Consider the following 20,855-nt stretch of genomic DNA (forward strand, 5'->3'; position numbering starts at 1 on the left):
CTAAAGATTATCACAAATTCGTATTGAACGTCGTACTTTAATTTGTCCACTTATTTGACATGGAACACATTCCGTCACGCAACTACCACGTCCACCATCTCTCCAACCACTCCAACCGCCATGGCGTAAAATGATAAATTCCGGTATTGCCGATTTACAGTGACCTTTAATACACCACTGAAATTGAGCTTATAATACTATGATACTACAACCTCATTGAAAAAAAAAAAAAATGAATTTATTATTTAAAATGTAAATATTAAGATATTTTGAACTTTTTGAATTCATAACTTATCTGTCATAAGTTAATGATAATATCATTTCTTTCTCCCTCTATCTCTCCCTCTCTGTCTCTCTTAAATGATAAATGTTATCCAATACTTCATTCGTTATCATACAACAACAAACAACAATAAAACTTGATATTCTGTAAACGATAAGAAACTTAATAATAATTGTATGGCACTTAATTTTGCCAAATAAAAAGTTAAATGGAAATTTTGTCATTTTATAGCATTTAATTTCAGTATCATATGGTATAAATTTTTATTTTCACTTATTTCTTCATAAAATTTAATAATTCAGACTCATTGCAATATTTTATTATTATTACAAATAAATAAAAAAATTTGTTATTTTTACAAAATATAATACTTTAACAGATATATTTGAATTGTTATATTATATATTTAGACACAATATATATTTGAATTATTGTGTTATATATGTATGCATGATAATGATAATTTGTAAATTACAATGATAAATATTGATAAGAAACGTATAAAATATATACATATTTAATGTATTATATAATATAATTGAATTATTATGTTATATATGATATTTAAATATATGTTTGAGTTATTCTGTACTTATAGATAATAATGATAAATGTGAATAAGTTATGGTAATATTATGATAAAAAATATATTTGTTGAAAAATTATCACACAAACTTTTGGCCAATTTCCTGTGCAACAATAAAAATACTACTAAAATCATGGCCTTCACTAACTCGATTGCATTATTATACGTTCTCTGTCTTTAAAATAAGTAAAAAAAAATTAATTATAATTAAATAAATAAGCATAACTCGATTACAAGGTTGTATATATCCTCCCTCTCCCTCTTCTCCCTATATAATATTACATAACTGCAGCTGAGTATAATTTTATTTTAAATTTTAGACATTACTCTTTTGTTTATTTTTATTTTGGCATTTAACATCTATTTAGTTTTTAGATAATAGCAAAATTAATTTAAAAAGATATTCTTGAAAAAAAAACTTCTTTTAATTTAAAATGAATAATAATTAACATACCCGATGAAGAGTAATGCATGATCAGATCGCTTAGTTGGTTTGCTATTTCGATTCAATATAGCTTGATAAATGCAAAATGAAAAAGTGTTGCATTACCATTTCCATGGAAATTACGTGACATTCAACCTTTTATTTTTTTTTTCTTAATTTATTTTAAATTTTCTTTTGTTGTCTTATTTTTTGTTTATGCATAAACTTTTTCAGTGACTATAATTCATTTAGTTGTCAATTATTTTCAACGATGATCTTTAATGATTAATGTTGAAATAAAACATTAATCTGAAAATGATCAAATAATATTTAATACTGGAAATGAATATAATTATTAATATTTATTATTTATTAGCCTCAAATGAATAGAGCTGACTTTCAAAAAAAAAATAGCCTTATTCAAATAGCGAAAAAAAATATTTTATCACTAGCTTAAAAAAGACGCACTCACACTAGCTAATTAATTGTTCTTAGCTATTAGTTAATTAATTAGTTTCACTGACTTCAAAATAAAAATAACAGTTTTCACTTTTAAAATATTCATTGTTTACAATTAATGCACAATTTCGAAATGTTAAATATACTTTATCTTAATTGCTGAAAATGCAACCAAAATGCATCATCAATAAACAAAGGTCAAGTCCAATTGTTAATTTATCATTTCTAAAAAAAAGATAATTTCAAGCGGTAATTTTTAAAATTTCACGAATGTTCCCACTTTTTCCGGATTACAAAATATTTCGAATAATTGTAATATTATTTGAATGGTAAAACATTTTTTTAGCTAATTTATTATTTGTAAAATAATACCGCAAATTATGGAAGTATGTATTGTTCTATTTGCCAGATGGATTCTAAAAATTAATTTTCAAATAATAAATATAACATGATTTAATTTAAATCTATTTTATTTGCCATTTCTTCGTTTATTTTGACATTTTTTTTTTAATTTTCAAATTAATTTTTTTATTGTAATTGAATATTTTCATTTATTATCAGGCAAATTTTTTGATAGGATTTCATGGGATTAAAATTTAGAATTTATAAAATTCAGAAAAATTCTGATCATAAGATCAAAATTTGAAATATTTGTTTTAATGTCATTTTTAAAATTTTATTGTATTCCTGCAAGCAAATGTGGCAAAAACAATTTTTAAAAAATTCAAACAATTATTTTGTCAATTAGTAATTCGATCATTCAGTTTTTCAAATGATAACAGTATGAATTTGATTTTTATTGGTATCAAAAATTTTTATTGTATAATTGAAAAGAAATTATTTTAAAGTCATTTCATTTCATTTGACATCGATTAAATCCATTTTATTGTTTATGAAATTTTTAGTGCATCATCAACATAAAATTATCATGTCTGATAAGATTTACTTAACAAGCACTTTCTTTTTGTTGATCCTATCAAACTCATACATAATGTTATTTCATTTATTTTATTACTATTTAGATATTATACTTGCTTGCACCTATATCATTAATTATGTTTTATTTCTTTATCCTATTTTGTGTTTGTTTAGAACTTTAAGACAATTTACAGATAGAATTCATAAATTGTGTTAGAAATAATAATAATAATAATAATAATAATAACATACATACTAATCTGAAAGCGATAAAAAATTATTTCAATAAAAAAATATTATTCAATCATATCACATTATACAAAATGCTTTGTTTTTTTTTTTTTAAAATTAGTTTTTTAGTCTTTTTAACCATTAGGTCTGCTTTTTTTTTTTTTTTTTTTTTTTGAAATTCAAGTGGATTATTGTTTTTTGATACTACTAAGTTATGTAAGCTTAATTAAAGTTTTTTTTTTCTTTTTTGATTTCCATTATAAACCATTCAATTCTAATAAATGGTCTTAGTTTTAAACCATTTTTGAATAAAGATTTAAAAAAAAAATTGTTTTTGTGGAATATATTCTTTATATGTACAAAAGCTGAGCAAAAATTAAAATAAATGAGAATAAAAATATAGCAAAAAAGATGAAGTACCAATATAAATATATAATAAAATTAAAATATCAATTTAGATACAGATAATCCATTACAATACTTGATTTCAATATGTTTTGAATACGCACAAAGTATATAAAATATTCTCAGCTCATTCGATCATTCAGTATTACTGCTTTTTAACTTTTTCTTCATTTAATTTGCAAAAAGAATTGAGAATTTCTTTTTGCTAATAAATAATTGACTTATTCGCTTCAACTACGCTACGTTCAAATGTTAAAAAATGTAAATTATTAAAATTTCAAAAGTAAATCTCAAACATTTATTGTCAGTACAATTTTTGAGGAACTATAAAAAACTAACAAAGTATATTTTTAAACCTACACTAATACATTTTTTATAAATATTTTTTTTAAATCGAAGTTAATGCATTTTTTATACCTTTTCATTTTTGCATTTTTTTATTATATTTACATAATTTTTTGTTATTATATATTTTATTCTGCAATTTTATTTTAAAATACACATTCCCTTTAAATCTTTCGTGGTAATGAGCAATTTTAAATTAACTAATATGAATTAATATAAATTAATATAAATTAGTATAACTAAGCTTATGTCAAATTTAAGCGTAAACTCTTATCGTACATCGATTGGTTTCGCAAAAATTCAGCATTTGATATTGTTTACTAAGCATTAGCCTTTAATAAATATTTTCTGAGGAAAAAAAAAGTTTTAAAAAAAACTTTAGCGAAGTGTTTGAGTGTAATTATTTCAAAAAAATTTTTTTTATTACAATTTAATATCAATTTATTATTTCTTTTTTTTTGTTTTTTTCTTGTTCCTTTTCAAATATTATTATTTAAAACAATTAATCAAAAGAAATTCTTACCTAAAAAATAATTTGAATTTTTCCATTTTTTCAGAAAAAGAGGAAAGAAATTTTTTCCGTTTGTTAGAAAAAAATGTTGAACAATTAATTTAATTTATTATTATTGTTTCTCTTTACCTCTATTTTTTTATTATCATTTATCATCAAAAGGATATAAAATATAAATTACTAATTAATTCTTTGGTATTTTTTTTCAATGAAGAAGAAACAAGAAAAACCCGCCAATAGTTTCATTCATTTTTAATTGATGGATTTTTGTTTCCGCTTTTCTTTTTTTGTTTTAAAGTAATTAACAAAAATGAATGCTAATCATAGTGTGAAGAGCTAGTTGTAAATAAACTAATTAGCTAACTGTCCTAAACACTAATCAATTGTAATATTATAATTAAAAAACACATTTACATTATTAATTTTAGTCCTTAAAAGATGGAAAAAACGAAAAATAGAAAAAAAGAATAAAAAAAATCTGAGAGTTCCGAGACATTATTTAAAAAAAAAAAAAAAAAAACTAACAAATAATATTTTACTTCATATCAATACTACACATATTAAATCAGCACTCTTCCACAATCTTTTTTTGTTCTAGAGATTTAAATTTAAGGGTCAATAATATTATTACTACTTAAATACTAGTTAATAATATCTTTACCACTTGAATATTAAAACTTAAAATTACTACCAACATTTCTCGAATAAATATAAGAAAGTGAGTAGAAAAAAAAAAAAAAAAAACATAAAACTTACATGAAATAATACAATAATAACGAGAAGGCAGAATTGAAATAAATGAACATTTAATGCTTAATTGCTAGTTAAAAACAATTATAATAATAATTAAAGGAATGACCAAATAAGAGTTGAAGATAAGGAAAAGATCGATAGTAAAATAATTACTTGAATAAAAAAAAAAGTTTATTTTTTTTCAAATCTTAGTCAAATTAATCTGATGGAAAGTCCTAGATCTGTTTGGATGAAAATTATTCAAAAGCAGAGAAAGGAACCAATCATTTAAAAAAAAACGTTTCACTACAAAATGTTTTATCTTATCTTTGTTTCCTTCATTAATATATGAAACTGGTTGAGGACTAATTCATTCACTCTTTATTGCTGCTTTCATTTTTTTTTTTAATTCATTAAAATTAAATTTAATTCTTACTCCATTTAATTACATTGTATACATTTATCAAATATTAAGAACTGGAAGCTTTTGCTTGCTAATTTAGATTTGAAAAAAAAATTTTATTTATTTTAATTCCTGTGATAGGAAAAGAGGCATATCAATGGAGAAAAAGTAAGAAAAACTTTTAACTTGCTTTTTTTCCTAATTTGTTAGATAATTTTCAGCGTATTATTCACATTATTAATGTTAATGTTGAGCAAAATAAATAAATCAAATGTAAGAAAAAAAACTATAGTCAAGCTTCTTAACATTTATTATTAAAAATAACGAAAGCTGATAAAGAGAAAATAAATCTCATTACTCAAAAAAATTTAGTATGACCGCATAGCAACTTTGCGACTAAATTATATAGTGATTTTTACAATTAATTTATGCAGTACGATTTTGTTATTTTCATTTTTTTTTCTGGTCTTAGCTTATTTAATTTACAGCAGTGACAGCTATTAAGTTCACTAGCTATTTCATTAAATATAAATGCTAAAAGAAAAATTATTAACATAAAATTTACTTCAAAAAAAGTATTTCAGAAAGAAAAAAAAAGATAAAACAGAAACCATAATGCCTGAATTATCGAATAATTAATTGAATGCATTAACAAATCCAGTTACTCTACTTAAATTTAATGCGCATTTTAGAATTATCAACATCACTTAATCAAAATTTAAGCATTTGCTCAAATTTTTAAAAAAATTTTACTACTTCACTAATAATTCTACTACTATTTCACTACATTATATTTAGTTGAAATATTTTGAAATTAGCGTTGTAATGTTGAAAATATTTTGTGCTTCTTTTTTTTTCTTTGTTATCACTTTCTACTCAAACAAAATCAGTAAGTAAATATGCATAATATTATCATAACTAATCATATCAATTTGCACGAATGTAATACTCATTACAACAAAAAATTTGTACTAAATAAGCATTTCATATTATATAGGAGATGTATAGGACATGCAAATAATACTGCAATTGTATTTTGTGCAATGATAAATTGAAATATGAATGAAATGCTTCATAATTTTCGAATGCTCATGTGAAGTCTTGAAATTTGCTTATTTGAAACTTTCACTATTAATTTCATCTCATTTCCATTTGACAAAAATTTTTATATGTGATGATTAAGCTTAATAAACAATTTAACGCCTTATATAAGATGTAAATAAGATAAGGAATTATTCCATGTTGATTTTGCATTATGTCGTGGATAGGGATTTTACGGAAAAGAGAACAAAATCGAATAAAATTAGTAAAACATTGAAAGACGGACAGGACAGAGAGCGAGAGAGAGAGCAGTAAAAGAGAATATGGGAATATCTTCATAATTTCTACAAAACATTCTGAGAAAACAAGTTAAATCAACATCAAAAAAAAAAAAAAAAAAAAAAAAAGAAAAAAGCTCAGATTGGGTGAATAATAAAACAATGAAAAAGAAAAATAAAACATCAAAAAATAAATTGTATTAAATTGGGTAATCACTTTTCTTTTCTTCTTTCTCAGCTATTCTAGCAAATTAGAAGAAAACAGGACACTGAAAAATGCTGATTTATGGAAGATTCTCACGAACTTCTCGGTGAATTTTCTTCACCAAAACATAAGCGCTATCTGGTTCAATCCTTTTATAGTATTTTTCAGCTACACCAACAATTTCAAAACCGAAACGTTTGTAGAAATCCAATGCTGACTCATTATTAATCTGAAAAAAAAAGTGAAACAGAAGCATTAGTAATTTCACAAATTTATATTTACTCATTTAAACATTCATATTGGAATTAGACAAAAGGAAAGGAATTTTAAATCAACCAAGAAGATAAATTGAATCTATAAACTCATGAAAAAATAACAGAAATTCATCATATTGATGGAGATAATGATATAAAATACTGTTATACATAGCAATTAAACTGTGAAACAATATAAGCATAATGTTTCTGGTTAGTTTCTACATTAAACAATTAATAAAATGTTAAAGAGCTTAACATTTTTGAGGACAGTAATATACAAAGGTGATATTTAAAAGAAAATAAAAATTAAATTTGAGGAGAAACCTGAACGTGAAGATAGATGTTTTCAATTGTTGGATCTCTGTCGCAAAGTGTGAAAACATGTTCCAGTAACATTGTACCAATCCCATGTCTGCAAATAAAATGATAATTTCCGAACAAAATTAACTGCCCACGCATAAATTTTTAATACAACCAATGATGCAGCCAATCAGAGCAAAGTGAAATAACAAAAATCAATTTTAAAAATGATATAGACAGGTAAAATTTACACTAAATTTAATTTCTTTGATATCGTTCTAAACTTTTTATTAATGTAGAAGATGGGCTATTTAAAAATTGTAAACAAACTACTATAAAATATTTAATATATATATATGTAAAAACTATTTTGGTTATTATAATTATCCAATAAACATATATATATAATTAGCACTGCTAACTTACCGTCTATAAGGTGCCAAAGTTCCAAGTGTCATAATATACAGCCGACGCATACCATTTTGTGTATCAATTCGACAGCAAACACCACCCACAACAATATCATTAAAATAAGCTAATTTCGCTAATTCACCCGCTGTGACAATTTCCTTATAAAATTTGTCATTGTATGCTACTGGGAAGACTGCCTGATTAAGTCGTTTCAATTGCTGAAAAAAAAAAAAAAAAAATTGATTTATAAAATAAATATTTGCGAAATTTATGCATGTATTCAAAATTACTTGGTGAAAAAAGAATGAGAGTAATAAAATTGAAAAATTAAACCTCATAATTTTGACATTTCAATATATTTCAAATTTATGTAACGCATGTATAAAAAAATTTGAAAATATCAAGTTATATTAACAATTTATTCAATATTTTGGAATGATAAATATTACCAATAAAGCCATAACTTGTAAGGCCATATTTTGTCAAAAAAAGGATAATTTTGCAAACCATCTACTTTTTTTTCCAAAAATAATATCACTATTTTCAATTGCGAAAATATAGGAAACCTAATTTATTATAGGATAAATATAAACTCATTGAGTAATAAATGAATTAGGTATAATTCAGAGTGAAAAATGAATTTATTTCACTGATTACCTCAACATTATGATGAGTGACATCACCTAATTCCATATCACAACGTCCAACACATCTCACTCGCCTTGGCTCATCATTTATCACAAATGATTGTCCGTTAACTTGATGCGTACCATATTGATCATTGCTATTATCACCTGTAGAATTTTCTGCATTCTCTGACGGTGCCATTCGATATACTGAAATATGTCAATCTTATTTTAAATTTACATAACAGATCAATTAGAATTTAATTTGTACAGTAATTCTATTTAATCTAGATGATTCAATGGTTTTTTCCTTAATAAACTAAAAATTTTAACATATTTTCTGTAATGTTATTAGTTTCAGAAAATTGAACAGTTAAAAATTGTTAATAAATTAGAAAATGAATTACAAAACATAAAATCTAACTAAAACCATATTCTGTTTTTCATAATAATTAACAATAGACGTCCGATTTCAAATAAGATAACTAAGTTATAACTTAAAAAAAGAAAAAATCATGGTTAATAACACTATTTATTCTAATAAAAAGAACAATTCAATTTTTAAATCATTTTTTTAATACAAGAATGATAAAATGATAGTTGCATTCCTGGCAGAAGAAACAGTTGCATAAGAAATCAATTCAGGTAAGAAAATAAAATTTTTGAAATAATCTATCAAAGAAATGAAAGAGCAGCAATAAAATGATGAGGTTTAAACAATACACTGATGCAAAAAATCAATACATGAATCATGACTGACAGTAATGTGATAAAAATAATCAGTAACTTCATATGAATAATATGTAAATGATTAATATGAAGTGCTATAAATTTATGAGCAAAAAGAGGGAAAAAAGTAGGAAACGAATAAAAAAGGACTGTAAACAGCTTAGCCTTCTTTAAAATTGAAGCACTTTTAATAATAATAATCCTTTTAAAATTATTCACGTCAATTGTATTAGTTGGTTGCGATGCAAAAAAAAAAGAAAAAAAAAAACGCAACCTGATAATACCAAAAAGCAATGTAAAATATCCCGGAGATTTAGAAATAAATCAGGATGAATTGACTATGTATTATTAAACTTAGCTCAGTTAACACAAGTCAACAAAAAAAAATCAATGAATTAAATTGTATCACATGAATTTTAAAAGATTTGTACACATTTAGCACTACGACTTACATTGCCTTCAATTATAGAAACATTTTCTTGCAATCCCACTGATTCACTTATTGATCCAAGGAACAACGGTCAAAGATCAAATAGTAGCTCAAAAGATCACAGCAAAAAATTTTCGACAGAAAACAATTAAATCCTTGATTAAAGAAAATACAAATTATTAACAATAAAATCACATATCAATGACAACTAATAATGATTCATCCAATTGCTCATGCCATAATTCAGCAACTAACTCATTTTTAATTTCATCTTCATAATGTTCCAATTTAGCTTCCCAACCATCTTGTTCCGAATAAATCTCCTCCAAAATGATATTTTCGATATCGGAATTGAGTCCACGTGATAATAATTCCCAGCGTTTCTTATCCTTTCCGTTTTGTTTATTACCTAAATAAAGCACCGTAAACAATACAAAAAAAAAAAAAAAAACAGAATAACGTAATTAAATGATGTAATATCTAATAATGCGTTTCAAACAATAACTATATATGACATTTAAAAATGAACAAGATTTCAAACATTTTCATGAGCTATTCAACTGCATTGTTAGCTTACACTTCAAATATTAAATTTGATAGTATTCAAAATGTGTTCCTTTATAGAAATTTCCCCTTAAATTATCATCCATTGCAAGAAGCAACTAACTTTCATAATACTTCGAAAGCTGTTTTTGAAGGATGCTTTTTAGATGTAACAAATTTCGAGGTCGGAAAGAATTGATATTTGTTAATCCCATATATCGACTGCTACTAACATCCTTGAAACAATGTTCAGCAATTTCACAGCACCGATCTACGAGCAGTTGCCTGCAAGTAATATCCTAAAGTTAGCAATGTTTGGATTGGTAGAAATGTAAATATTCAATGAATGGCAATCTAGAGAATAAAAAATATTGTTTTTTTTTTCCTTAAAATTGAAATATTTAAAAACCTTTAACCTCATTTGTAGTTCCTGTGATGCAATACCAACTGAATCACCACTGATCAATATTTCTAAAGGCTGTTTTGAGCTAACCAAATTCCATATCTTTTCAGCAACTGAGTGAATTTCAGCGATAACCCATTTTTCATCACTCATGTAAAATCTGGGATAAAATGATGCACTATCATTGGCTAATTAAAAGCATTAAAATGAAATAAAGATTGTTGAAATCTTGTCCAGTAATATCTTTGAAAAATCTAGTCAAATATCCCGAAGAATCATAGGAAGATCTCTATGACATCCGGAAATATGAGAATTTTCCAGTACTATAATAAGATAATGTAATACCCGGATTGTGATGATGACACAAGTTCTGCTGATTTGATCACTTGATTATTCCTCATTTCTACAGAGACACTGAATTCCTTATTTCCACAAGGATGTTCGTAAAGCTTCGAAGGAAAATCATTCTTTTCACTAATTGCTTCGGTTTCTGCGCTATTTACACCACTCAAATCAAGACCAGGAATTAGATCGTCAGGCTGAAAAGATATCAAAGCAAACATAATGACAAGCATTTGGAAATTCTTATAAGTAAATAAATAATTGAATATCTTAAACTAATCCTTATAGGATCTCAATATTGATTTCTCTACCTCCAAAATGCACAACAAAAAACAAAAGAGAAAACCGAAAAAAAAAAAAGAACTAATCTTTGACATGACTAAATGCTAGTCATGCATTCTTCTGCTGTTACTGAATATTAAAGAAGCGATTAAGATTACAAGAAACAAGCTTCCAAAAACAAGAAAAATTACCACTGGAATTTTATTTAAATCGTAACTTCGATCATTTTGCGATGAGTTATCAGCGGATGCAGTTAAATTCGTAGTTTTGTTATGTTCACCATGATGCACAAATGTTTCACTTTCTGATGCTTGACTATGCTCCAATGTCAACATCGCCGTCAATGAATCCTCTAACAAAGATTCAAGTAGAGATGCAGATAAGGGTGATATACAACGATTTGCTGATGTCTTCTGCAAACAAAAAAGTTACAACGTTGATAGAACTGTAGCATCGATAGAATAGAGTCCTTCGGATTTATAAGTTAATTGTATTTTAATTAAGAATCTTTTAATATTTCGACTAATTTCCCAGAAAAACTTATCATTTATCAGATGACTTTTAAAAAAAAAAAACTCACTAAATAGTAATTTTTCCACAAAAATACTTTCGAAAAAAAAAAAAAAAAAAAAAACACCTTCATAATGGCATGAACTTACAGATGTGTGTGGACTACTTGTAGTACTTCTTGTAGCATCTTCATGTGGCATTGATGCCGCATATTTGGTTGATGCAGCGCTTCTTGGTGAAGAAAGTGGACTGACCGTTAGTTTAAATTTTCTCGGCCTTGGAGATTGAGTAAGCTAGAAATCAAGAACAAAATCTCTTCAGTATTGTTAGTTAAAAAAAAAAAAAAGATTTCAAATTAGAATAATAAAAAGGGACAGCATAAAAACAAATTGCAAAAATAAAAATGAATGATAAAAAAAATGGAAAAATTTTTCACATTAACTGTATACCAATTACTATGAAGTAGTTTGGAATAAGCAATGCAAATTAGTATTACATTACTAAAATGAGAATACACTATTCCAATTTTCAAAGATAAGTAAATTAATTATTACTCATATCGGTTTTATTTAGTATTATCATACAGAGAAGATATTTAAACAGTGAACTTACTGCTGTCTTACCGCTCATTCGTACAACCGGAGTAAGCGATGAAATGGTTGTGTGGAAGCTTGGTAAGGACTCTGAAAATTATACAATTTGCAAAAATCAGAACTTATCATTCATTAACCAGTACTTCATTTTCTACGTAAAAAAAAAAGTATTTTCTAATCATTTCAAACATTACATCAATGTAATCGGAAAAGTTTTATAAATACTAAACATTAAAAAAAAAGGTCGAACTATATGCAGTTTGCTGCAAATTTTTTTTTTTTTAACTTTTGTTAAACGCTGATAAATGGAAAATTTATAAATATAACGCCTTATGCGGCAGATAAATCTATGCCATAAAAAAACTTACTAATCATTTTAATGTTAAGATAAAAGTATTACCTCGTGAAGCAATTCTATCTTTTTCCATTTCATCATTACCATTCTTCTCTTCGCTGTCAGTTTCAATATCAGATGTTATTGGTGTAAAAAATTGTTCATCAAGAGAATTACAAAGCAAATTACATCCCTCCGTACTAGTTTTGCTTTCATCATTAGCATCGTTTGGTTTAACAATTGATTGTTTCTGTTGTTCCAATTTACTGTCATTTATATCGGATCGATGAGCAACACATACTAATAGTGCCTCTTTTGAAGTATCCTGTTTAAAATTTGCAGTTTCACCATATATCAATTCACTGGAATGAGTACTTTCTGGTGAATGAATAATAAAATCGGTAGAATCTTTTGAAACTTTTGGAACATAAGCTGATTTTTTATCAATGGATACTTGTGTTTCGTTTGAAGCGCTGTAATTTTTTTCGATAACATTTGTTTTCTGAGATTGTTCAATAAGCCGTTCTGAAGGTGTCAAAGTGTTGCTTGAAGATAATTCGACAAAATAACATGCATCATATGTTTTTCTGGGTGAACGAAGATTTTTGTATTTTCCAGATGCACCGGCAATTCCTGATTTTTCTTCTGATGGTGGCTTCGAAAATTGGCTTTCTATATTTTTCTTTTTAGAATTAAATTCAAAATTGCAGGATTTGTTTATAGAGTGAATATCAGCATTGAAACTTGTTTCATTGCTATCAGCTTCCAAAAATGCACTTGCTGCACCGACATTCATCGATGATAAAAATGGATATCGTTCATAACTTGATTTTGACCTTTCACTATTATCACCTAAAAATTGATGTTTTAAACAAAATCAATTAAAAAATTATGAAAAATATTTGAAAACAAATAACTAAACAAACTGGAAGATTATGGAAAACTAATTACCACTTTCATTTTCCAATTTATTAAGTTGTGCAATGTCTTTTTCAGTTTCCGTAATGTAACGTACATGGGCATCGATTTGCGCCCTCAGTGAGTTCTCCTCACTAAAAATTATTGTTCCGATGAAAGATAACAAATAAAATTATAGCTTCTCATAATACTTTGAAATCTTGTTTGATAAATTAGCATGAAAAAACAAGAGTATACTATGTATGGAACAAAAGAAAAAGTCTATATTTTATTATAACTCTTTCAGCAACTAATAAAAGTTATCTTAGCTTTTATAATGCATTAAATATACGTACCACTGATCATTGCGCATTACTCTCTGGTCGAATGTCTTCTTCATGAAATCTGCTTCTTTTCTTTTCCATTTTAACTCTTCACGCAATTGTTCCAAGTTTTTGTTGTAATTTGTTGGTTTTTGCACTAAACATTTTAAATAAATAGAATTATTTTTGGTATTATTCAGTTAACAGAAGATAAAGAGTCTCTGAATGTGTAATATCGGTTACACACCTTTCGTTTTTCGGATATGTCGGAAAACACGAAGAGGACTTGATAATGAAGACCTTGTATTGTCAATGTTCATAGCACGCTCTCCATTAATTTTAAAGCCTCAAAAAAAAAAGAACAAAAAAGAAATTTTAACTGATATTTGATGGAATAAAGGAAAAACACAGAAGATTAAGAGTTTCTGAATTTTTAGTAAATTTGTAGGATGGCTAAATTATTTGAATGTTGAATTCACTTAAAATCATATTAGCATATTCAAATAATATAAAAAAATTCAAGGCAGTGGTTAGAGCATATTTGGTACATACTACGGACCTGCAACATAATGTAATAAAATACAACACCAAGTATAATTTCTAAATTATGCATTTTTGATTATTAAATTTATTGAAATTTCAACGATGAATGCCAGCAATAATTAACATGCGGAATAATCAAACCAACTACTTAAACGGTTTCCGACATTAAACGAAAAAAAAAAAAAAAAAAAAAAAGAAAGAATTAACCACGTGAACGTGTCTTTAATTTCAATTCCCATTTCTCCAGTTCATTTGCCAAATTATTTTTCTCGAAATGCTTCGTAAAAAGCAACACTTTCTCAGAACCTTTGCGAAATTTTTCGAAATTCACATCTTTTTTCTTACCTCTGAAAAGTATTTATTTTCAGTGTATTTGTAAGCAGTTGATGTAGGGTTATAGAATGATTACTCCTCCGTCAAGCATCATTCTGCAGGGGTAAGCAAAACTTATATTATACCTCTGATGACATTTTATTCGAATTATCATAAAGAAAAAAAAAAAAAAACCAGAAGTAAAGCTACAGCTTTCTAGGTAATATATCTTACCTTAACAGTGACAAATGCTTCTGTAAATCGAGATTAAGTAGCTGTATTCGAGCTGTCTCATGTAAATGATAATCGATCAAATTTTTCTGTAAAATATTGACAAACAATTAGTTCTGTATGAGAAAATATCAATGTCGTTCTTATTCTTACCAATGACATTGTACTGCGAACTGAACTGATATATTTTTGTTTCAGTAGTAAGCATGCCGATTTGATTTTTTCTTCTTTATTTTCCACTTTCCACAAATCTTCAACCTTTCGCTGATAACAGTGTCTGCAAATTGATTAATGACCACTGAAATAGAAATATAATCAATAAAATGATAAAATATTTTTTTCAATAAGCCAAGTTCGTTGTGTATAAAATAATACATGCTTTTTGAGAGAAGAAATCTCATTTCACGTGTACAACTAAGAATGACCGTAAAATTATTTGTGAAAATATTAATAAAATAAAAATTATCGAATGAAAAAAAAAGATAAAAAACGGCTACTTACTTACGAAGCTCAACAAAATACAGCATACTATCTGTATAAAATTGTCGAAGTGCTTTCACAGTATTACTTGCATAATGCTTACGTTTCAGTAATTCTTGCGATGAATATATTGGTGAACTATCGATTTTATCACTTTGACTGGCATCTAAAAATATTTTAATGAATGATAAAGTTATCGAAATAAAAATTGCACTGAATGCTAAGTGTGTAAAAGATTTTGGATATAAGTATAAAAATTTCCTATTATTCAGACGACATTTGCATCACTCTAAACAAATACAATAAAGATAAGGAAGAAAAAAGATCGCAAAAAATATAAACATAAAGAAAAAACTAATATAGAAATATATTTCTGCACCGAGAAAGCGTTAATCAAAAGTGACAAATTTCTTAAAGTTATATAAAAGTAAAATCTTTTATAAAACAAAAAGCTAAATCTCGAAAATTTCAAGAATCTTTCAAAATGATCTTTAGTTTTATAAGATAATTAATAAACCACTATTGAACAAGTCATTGTCAAAGCATATACCATTAAAAGTAGACTGTGCCGACGGTGACTCATTGATTAGCTTCATATTAGAATTGCTTGCTTGATGTATAACCTGAAATGAATAAAATTATTTATAGGTTATTATCCTAAATTTTCATAAAGAGCAGTTGGATTATATACCGATTGTCTTGACGTAACTTCAGATTTAGCATTTTGAATTTCATTCATTGCATCATCCGTATCACTATCATCATGAAGTGAATTAGTTTTTGAAATTGTTGGTATGCATAATTTAACTGGATCACAATTCCGTTCCTTCAAAGGATACTGAGATGGTTTAAGCATCTGCAACATAAAACAAAAGATTTGATAAAAGGGAGAAGAGACAACACGACACAAGAACGTCACATCAATTTTTGAACACGAGTAATATAACCAAGGAAATAACCAAAAAATTGAGAGATCAAAAAAAAATCATAACGGGGGACATGCATACATGAATTGTGCAAATAATATGGTACAGTTAAGCAATTTAAAGCTTTGTCTTAATCTTTTAATTAAAATTTTGTCAACTAACTTTTCAGATGTATGTTATAATTTATAATAAGTGCAAAGCAAGCTTTATAATTATGTTGCAAGTGCATGAAACCACATTACATGTGTATGAATATAGTCAACATTCACATATACTAACTAAATTACAGATATAAAATGAGCAATACAATGTAATATGCATCCAATTTAAAAAAATGATACATTATTAGAAAGTGAATTATAATGAAGTGCCTTATTTATGCGCTGTTCCGCGGTTGCATAAAAGCTGCTCTGCCCATCAAAACACCTTTCGTCTGAATCCTGAAAATATACAGCTAATTTAACCTAGCTAATTCTATATACTTATAAATTTTTGATTATGAAATAAAGTTGTAGTTGTTCTTCTTCCACAAATTTTCATACAAAGCTTATCAATTTCTCTTAAAAAAAAAAAAAAAAAGAAGAAAACAGTAATTCGAAAAAATGTAATAATTTAATTATCCACATGTATTACTAATAAAACCAAATAATACTTTATCAAACGTGTTTTCTTTTATTTCGCATTCACTACAGTTTTTTTTTTTTTTATACTCAAAAATTTAATTAATAATTCTAATGAATTTGCTAATATTTATTTTTTGATCATTAAATTTTAAATTCTGTCTATTTATTCTTATTTATCGTGGTATAATCCGGTCAACTGTTTCAGTATGCATGCTTTTGCTAAGCATAAATTTTTGAACATGTTGTAAGATCGAAACGTCCATTGATATCGAAATATTTGTGCTAACAAAAGAAGTAGCAAAATAATAAGAAAAACCATAAAAAATTTTAGTTCCTCTTCAGAGAATGCATATATGAATGTATGAAATTATATAATTTTGCCAAAGCACTATACAACAATATTCTGAATTTATAACAATTAAATTTCATACGAAAATCCGCCGGTGGGTTGATGAGGTAAGGAATGTGAAGTGATAATTACTTGAAATGTGAAGTAATTATTAGTTTTTTTCCCTTACAAAAACAGACAAAAATAGTATGTTGTAAAAAAAAAAAAGAAGCAAAACAGAAACTTATCGCAAGCGAAATCAAAAGAAATAAGCGAAGGACTTTATGTGGAGTAGCATAACACGTACCATTCCATCACTGACTTCATATTCACGTAATCTTTCGTTATTGAACGCATTGCGAACATCTCGAAGATGCTGACTCATTTCAGTAATATTTTTTCCATAAGCAATATGAGTTCTCAACTGACAACCCAGTATTTTACCGCGTGTTATACCTTTGATATTTTGCTGTAAGTTATAGTTAATAGCTTAAGTGAATTTTTGAGAAAGGAACTAAAAGAAGCACAGAAAATATGGATGATAATAAAGCCTAGTAGACCTTAGGGAAGAGGTGGTTGTTGTAAGCGTCCTTTTCCAAAATGTATCCTTTGGAGGAAAAGTTGTCATCCACTTTGTTGTATTCTAACGGTGAAGAAATCGACAGTCGATTTGAAAATGATGTTTGTAAAAAGCGTGCAGCCCTATAATCAAATCAGCGAAGAAAAGCTTTGAATAATCAATTAATTTTTAACCCTCGATAGCATTCGTCTACTGCAGAAGTGATGAAGAAATATTGTAATGTCTTAGAAACGTATACACAAATGCAATATCTTTCCTCATTTAGTAATAGTTGACAGTACTGATGATGACTGATAAAAATTAATCTATCATCATTTTAATCTACCACTTAGCTAACTAAAAAAAAAAATAAAGAGACTGATGGTGAGATCTTATGCAGAAGTCGAAACAATGTGCAAATATTACTCATCGATATCACTCTCCAAATTATTTAAAGTGCTAAATGACTGTTTGATTTTAACATTGATTTCGTCACAAGAAATACTATGTCCAGAGCCATCGATATTCAGATTTACATGTTGCGATACCTTAAACATTGATAAAGACTAAAATATTTTCAAATAAACCCATCACTTAGTTTATATAACTCTCTCACTTCTTGTACAAAAATATTTGGAATGCATGTCAAATGAAAGACTTACCGTCCTATCTTTTGTTGACCAATCGAAGGTATCACTGGCTAAAAAATAAGTTTTTATTACAGTCGTACTTGAAGAATTCTCTTTGATCATCCTATTACTGTGCAAATTTCCAACAATCGAACGTTAACAAAAACGCTCATCTTCTGATATCAATATTTCTCACATTTTACTGCCGGAATTTGCGGCCGTCTTACTTTGCCTTTCTTAATTTCATCCATTTTATTCCTGGAACGCAAACGTGTAGACTGCGACAAGTGCGATTTTTTTTTATTATTCCGCACGCCAACTACAGCTTTTTTTATTTGCGATCTAAAAAACAAGATTTAATAGCAGTATAATGAATTTAAACAAGTATAATTTACTATATCATATTTTAATAGCAATAACACAAGGCAAGATATCATTAAAAGCTAAACTGAATTAAGTGAATTAAAGTAGTAAATTATTTAATAAATGTTTTTAAGTCTACAGAGAAATCAGTGAGAACAAGTTTTCTAAAATTACTGATTTATGCCGTGCCGAAAGATGAAAATTTTATCTGCCTCATTTACAAAATGAACGAGTACTCTCTCAGCAACGAAAAAGAGATGCAAGCATTTAAAATATAGAAATAACTACTCTTCTTTTGCAAATGTTAGTGATGATCCGTGTGCCCAGCTTCCAGAACAGCAAGCACCGGAAGAGAAGCGCTTGTTGTGAAAAAAGTCCATACTTTTCCCACAATTATTCTAAAAAAAAAAAAAAAAAAAAAAAATATGGATAAAAAGAACAGCTAATAATGCACACGGTAGCTACTTTAAATTTCATTCCACGTTCTTAATGTAAAGATAAAAGATGAGTTCTCAATAAACTTTACAGGGATAATTATCCTAAACAAAGCATAAAACAGCAAACCCTTAAAATATTAATGCTTGTCATAAAAACAACATATCAAATAATTTGTATTATACAAATAGAATTAACCTTGTCAACTCGAAAAATGCTTTTCGAAGTGTATAATAATGGCATGGACTTGTAAGGCTTAGCAATAATATCAACATTTTCATCATCATAACCGCTCAATTTCTGACAGCACTGCTTAACTGAAATTTGAGGAAAAAAAGAATAACTATAACGAAAATGATAAAACCATTTTGCTCAATAAACAATTCTGCAACTGTTCCATTCAAACGCTTAAAGATATTGCATAATCATTCAAGATTTGAATGATGTTTCAATAAAGAAGAAAATAATAAAGTCAGTTTTCTTATTATTATTAAATATTACGAATCACTCTAATATTTTGCAAATGAGGAAGAAGAAATCAATAATTACAAACGAAATATAAAGCGAAATTTGGCTTACATGCAACAGAACCGCGGATATTCTGTACCTTTCGTAACACATTCTCTTCAAATGTATTCTTTGTAGGTGACATCTCGTGGTACGTTATACGAAATTTCTTAGTTTTATTTGCAACTTTCTCAATTCCATAGCTCTTCCGATTATCTATTTTATTTTCATCTAAATATTTTCAAAGATTATTCTGAAAATCATAACGGTAAATCAGTATAATAGATGATGTGTCAAAACTCGGTAAGATTTTGTAGAAGTTGCAAAAAATAATTTTCGAAAAAAAGCACTGTTAGTACTGAAATGGAATGATAACATATGCATGGTTCTATCTTATTTGACTTTTACACAAAATTCTACTTTTCAAATTTCTATAAAAGTGTAAATTTCTACTTTAAACTCCAATATTTTAATTAATACTTTTTGTACAGTAATGAAGCACTACGCTTTTATGGAATATTTACCATTTAAAATCCGTCGCCGGATACGCTCCAACAAACCATATCGATCCATCCTTTCACATAAATTTTGTTCCCTATAATAATCAAAAAATTCAAAAAACTAGTAAAATGCACTTCCATTTAATTTTATGCACATGTAATCTCAATTTCTGATAATACGATTGATAAAGTAAGGAACTTGCTCGAGCTCTAAAAATTGCATCATAGCCTTATTTTTCAGCATTTCTATTCTTAATTATAGCTTCAATTAAAGCTAATGTGTTAAAATTACTAAAAGATTCCATAAAAATAATTTCCCAAATAAAACGTACGATTTAATTAAACATTTACATGCAGCTACCTGACTAATTTAAGTCTAAAATTTAAAAAAAAAATATTTCGAAAAAAAAAATTTATTAGAAAAATTTAAAAAAAAAAACCTGTTTCGTTAAAACGATGAAATAAAGAAAAACGAATCATGTTAAAAAAAAAAAAAAAAAAAAAAAAAAACTCATTATTGCGATAGAAAACATGATAAACAAACCATTTGTGATAATCTTTAAAGCAATACCATAATAAAATCACAACAACAAATATTGATTGCTATTTGGTAATTTC

The 20,855-nt window shown here is 26.5% G+C and overlaps 3 protein-coding genes across 5 annotated transcripts; all 3 read right to left on the reverse strand.

The window, feature by feature from the left end:
• Bm7920 (Uncharacterized protein) lies at positions 1 to 1,444 on the reverse strand (the record flags this gene model as incomplete). The annotated part of the gene is made up of 2 exons (XM_043074737.1): positions 1 to 164; positions 1,420 to 1,444. 2 exons carry the CDS (start codon positions 1,442 to 1,444, stop codon positions 1 to 3), a joined length of 189 nt encoding a protein of 62 aa, XP_042930671.1.
• A 5,456-nt stretch (positions 1,445 to 6,900) lies between these two features.
• On the reverse strand, positions 6,901 to 8,617 carry Bm3964 (acetyltransferase, GNAT family protein; the record flags this gene model as incomplete). The annotated part of the gene is made up of 4 exons (XM_001892716.1): positions 6,901 to 7,050; positions 7,403 to 7,490; positions 7,805 to 8,007; positions 8,447 to 8,617. 4 exons carry the CDS (start codon positions 8,615 to 8,617, stop codon positions 6,901 to 6,903), a joined length of 612 nt encoding a protein of 203 aa, XP_001892751.1.
• A 1,148-nt stretch (positions 8,618 to 9,765) lies between these two features.
• Positions 9,766 to 20,310, reverse strand: Bm8421 (Uncharacterized protein; the record flags this gene model as incomplete). 3 transcript variants are annotated; one of them, XM_043074738.1, is made up of 28 exons in its annotated part: positions 9,766 to 9,983; positions 10,242 to 10,402; positions 10,534 to 10,680; positions 10,866 to 11,059; positions 11,336 to 11,557; positions 11,804 to 11,947; positions 12,267 to 12,337; positions 12,648 to 12,906; positions 13,036 to 13,433; positions 13,533 to 13,633; positions 13,835 to 13,958; positions 14,049 to 14,147; positions 14,552 to 14,691; positions 14,891 to 14,976; positions 15,041 to 15,164; positions 15,389 to 15,533; positions 15,918 to 15,990; positions 16,059 to 16,193; positions 16,635 to 16,733; positions 17,552 to 17,713; positions 17,805 to 17,946; positions 18,230 to 18,351; positions 18,466 to 18,503; positions 18,629 to 18,774; positions 19,084 to 19,193; positions 19,429 to 19,547; positions 19,810 to 19,968; positions 20,262 to 20,310. In XM_043074738.1, the coding sequence occupies 28 exons, from the start codon at positions 20,308 to 20,310 to the stop codon at positions 9,766 to 9,768; spliced, it is 3,987 nt and encodes a 1,328-aa protein (XP_042930672.1). The 3 variants fall into 3 exon arrangements, with proteins under 3 accessions (XP_042930672.1, XP_042930673.1, XP_042930674.1); XM_043074739.1 differs by having other exon boundaries at positions 12,648 to 13,433; XM_043074740.1 differs by lacking the exons at positions 16,635 to 16,733; positions 17,552 to 17,713; positions 17,805 to 17,946; ... (5 more) ...; positions 19,810 to 19,968; positions 20,262 to 20,310 and having other exon boundaries at positions 12,648 to 13,433; positions 16,059 to 16,223.
• Between the last annotated feature and the right edge of the window lie 545 nt (positions 20,311 to 20,855).

Source organism: Brugia malayi (genome assembly GCF_000002995.4).
Source record: "Brugia malayi strain FR3 genome assembly, contig: Bm_v4_ChrX_scaffold_001, whole genome shotgun sequence".
NCBI lineage: Eukaryota > Metazoa > Nematoda > Chromadorea > Rhabditida > Onchocercidae > Brugia > Brugia malayi.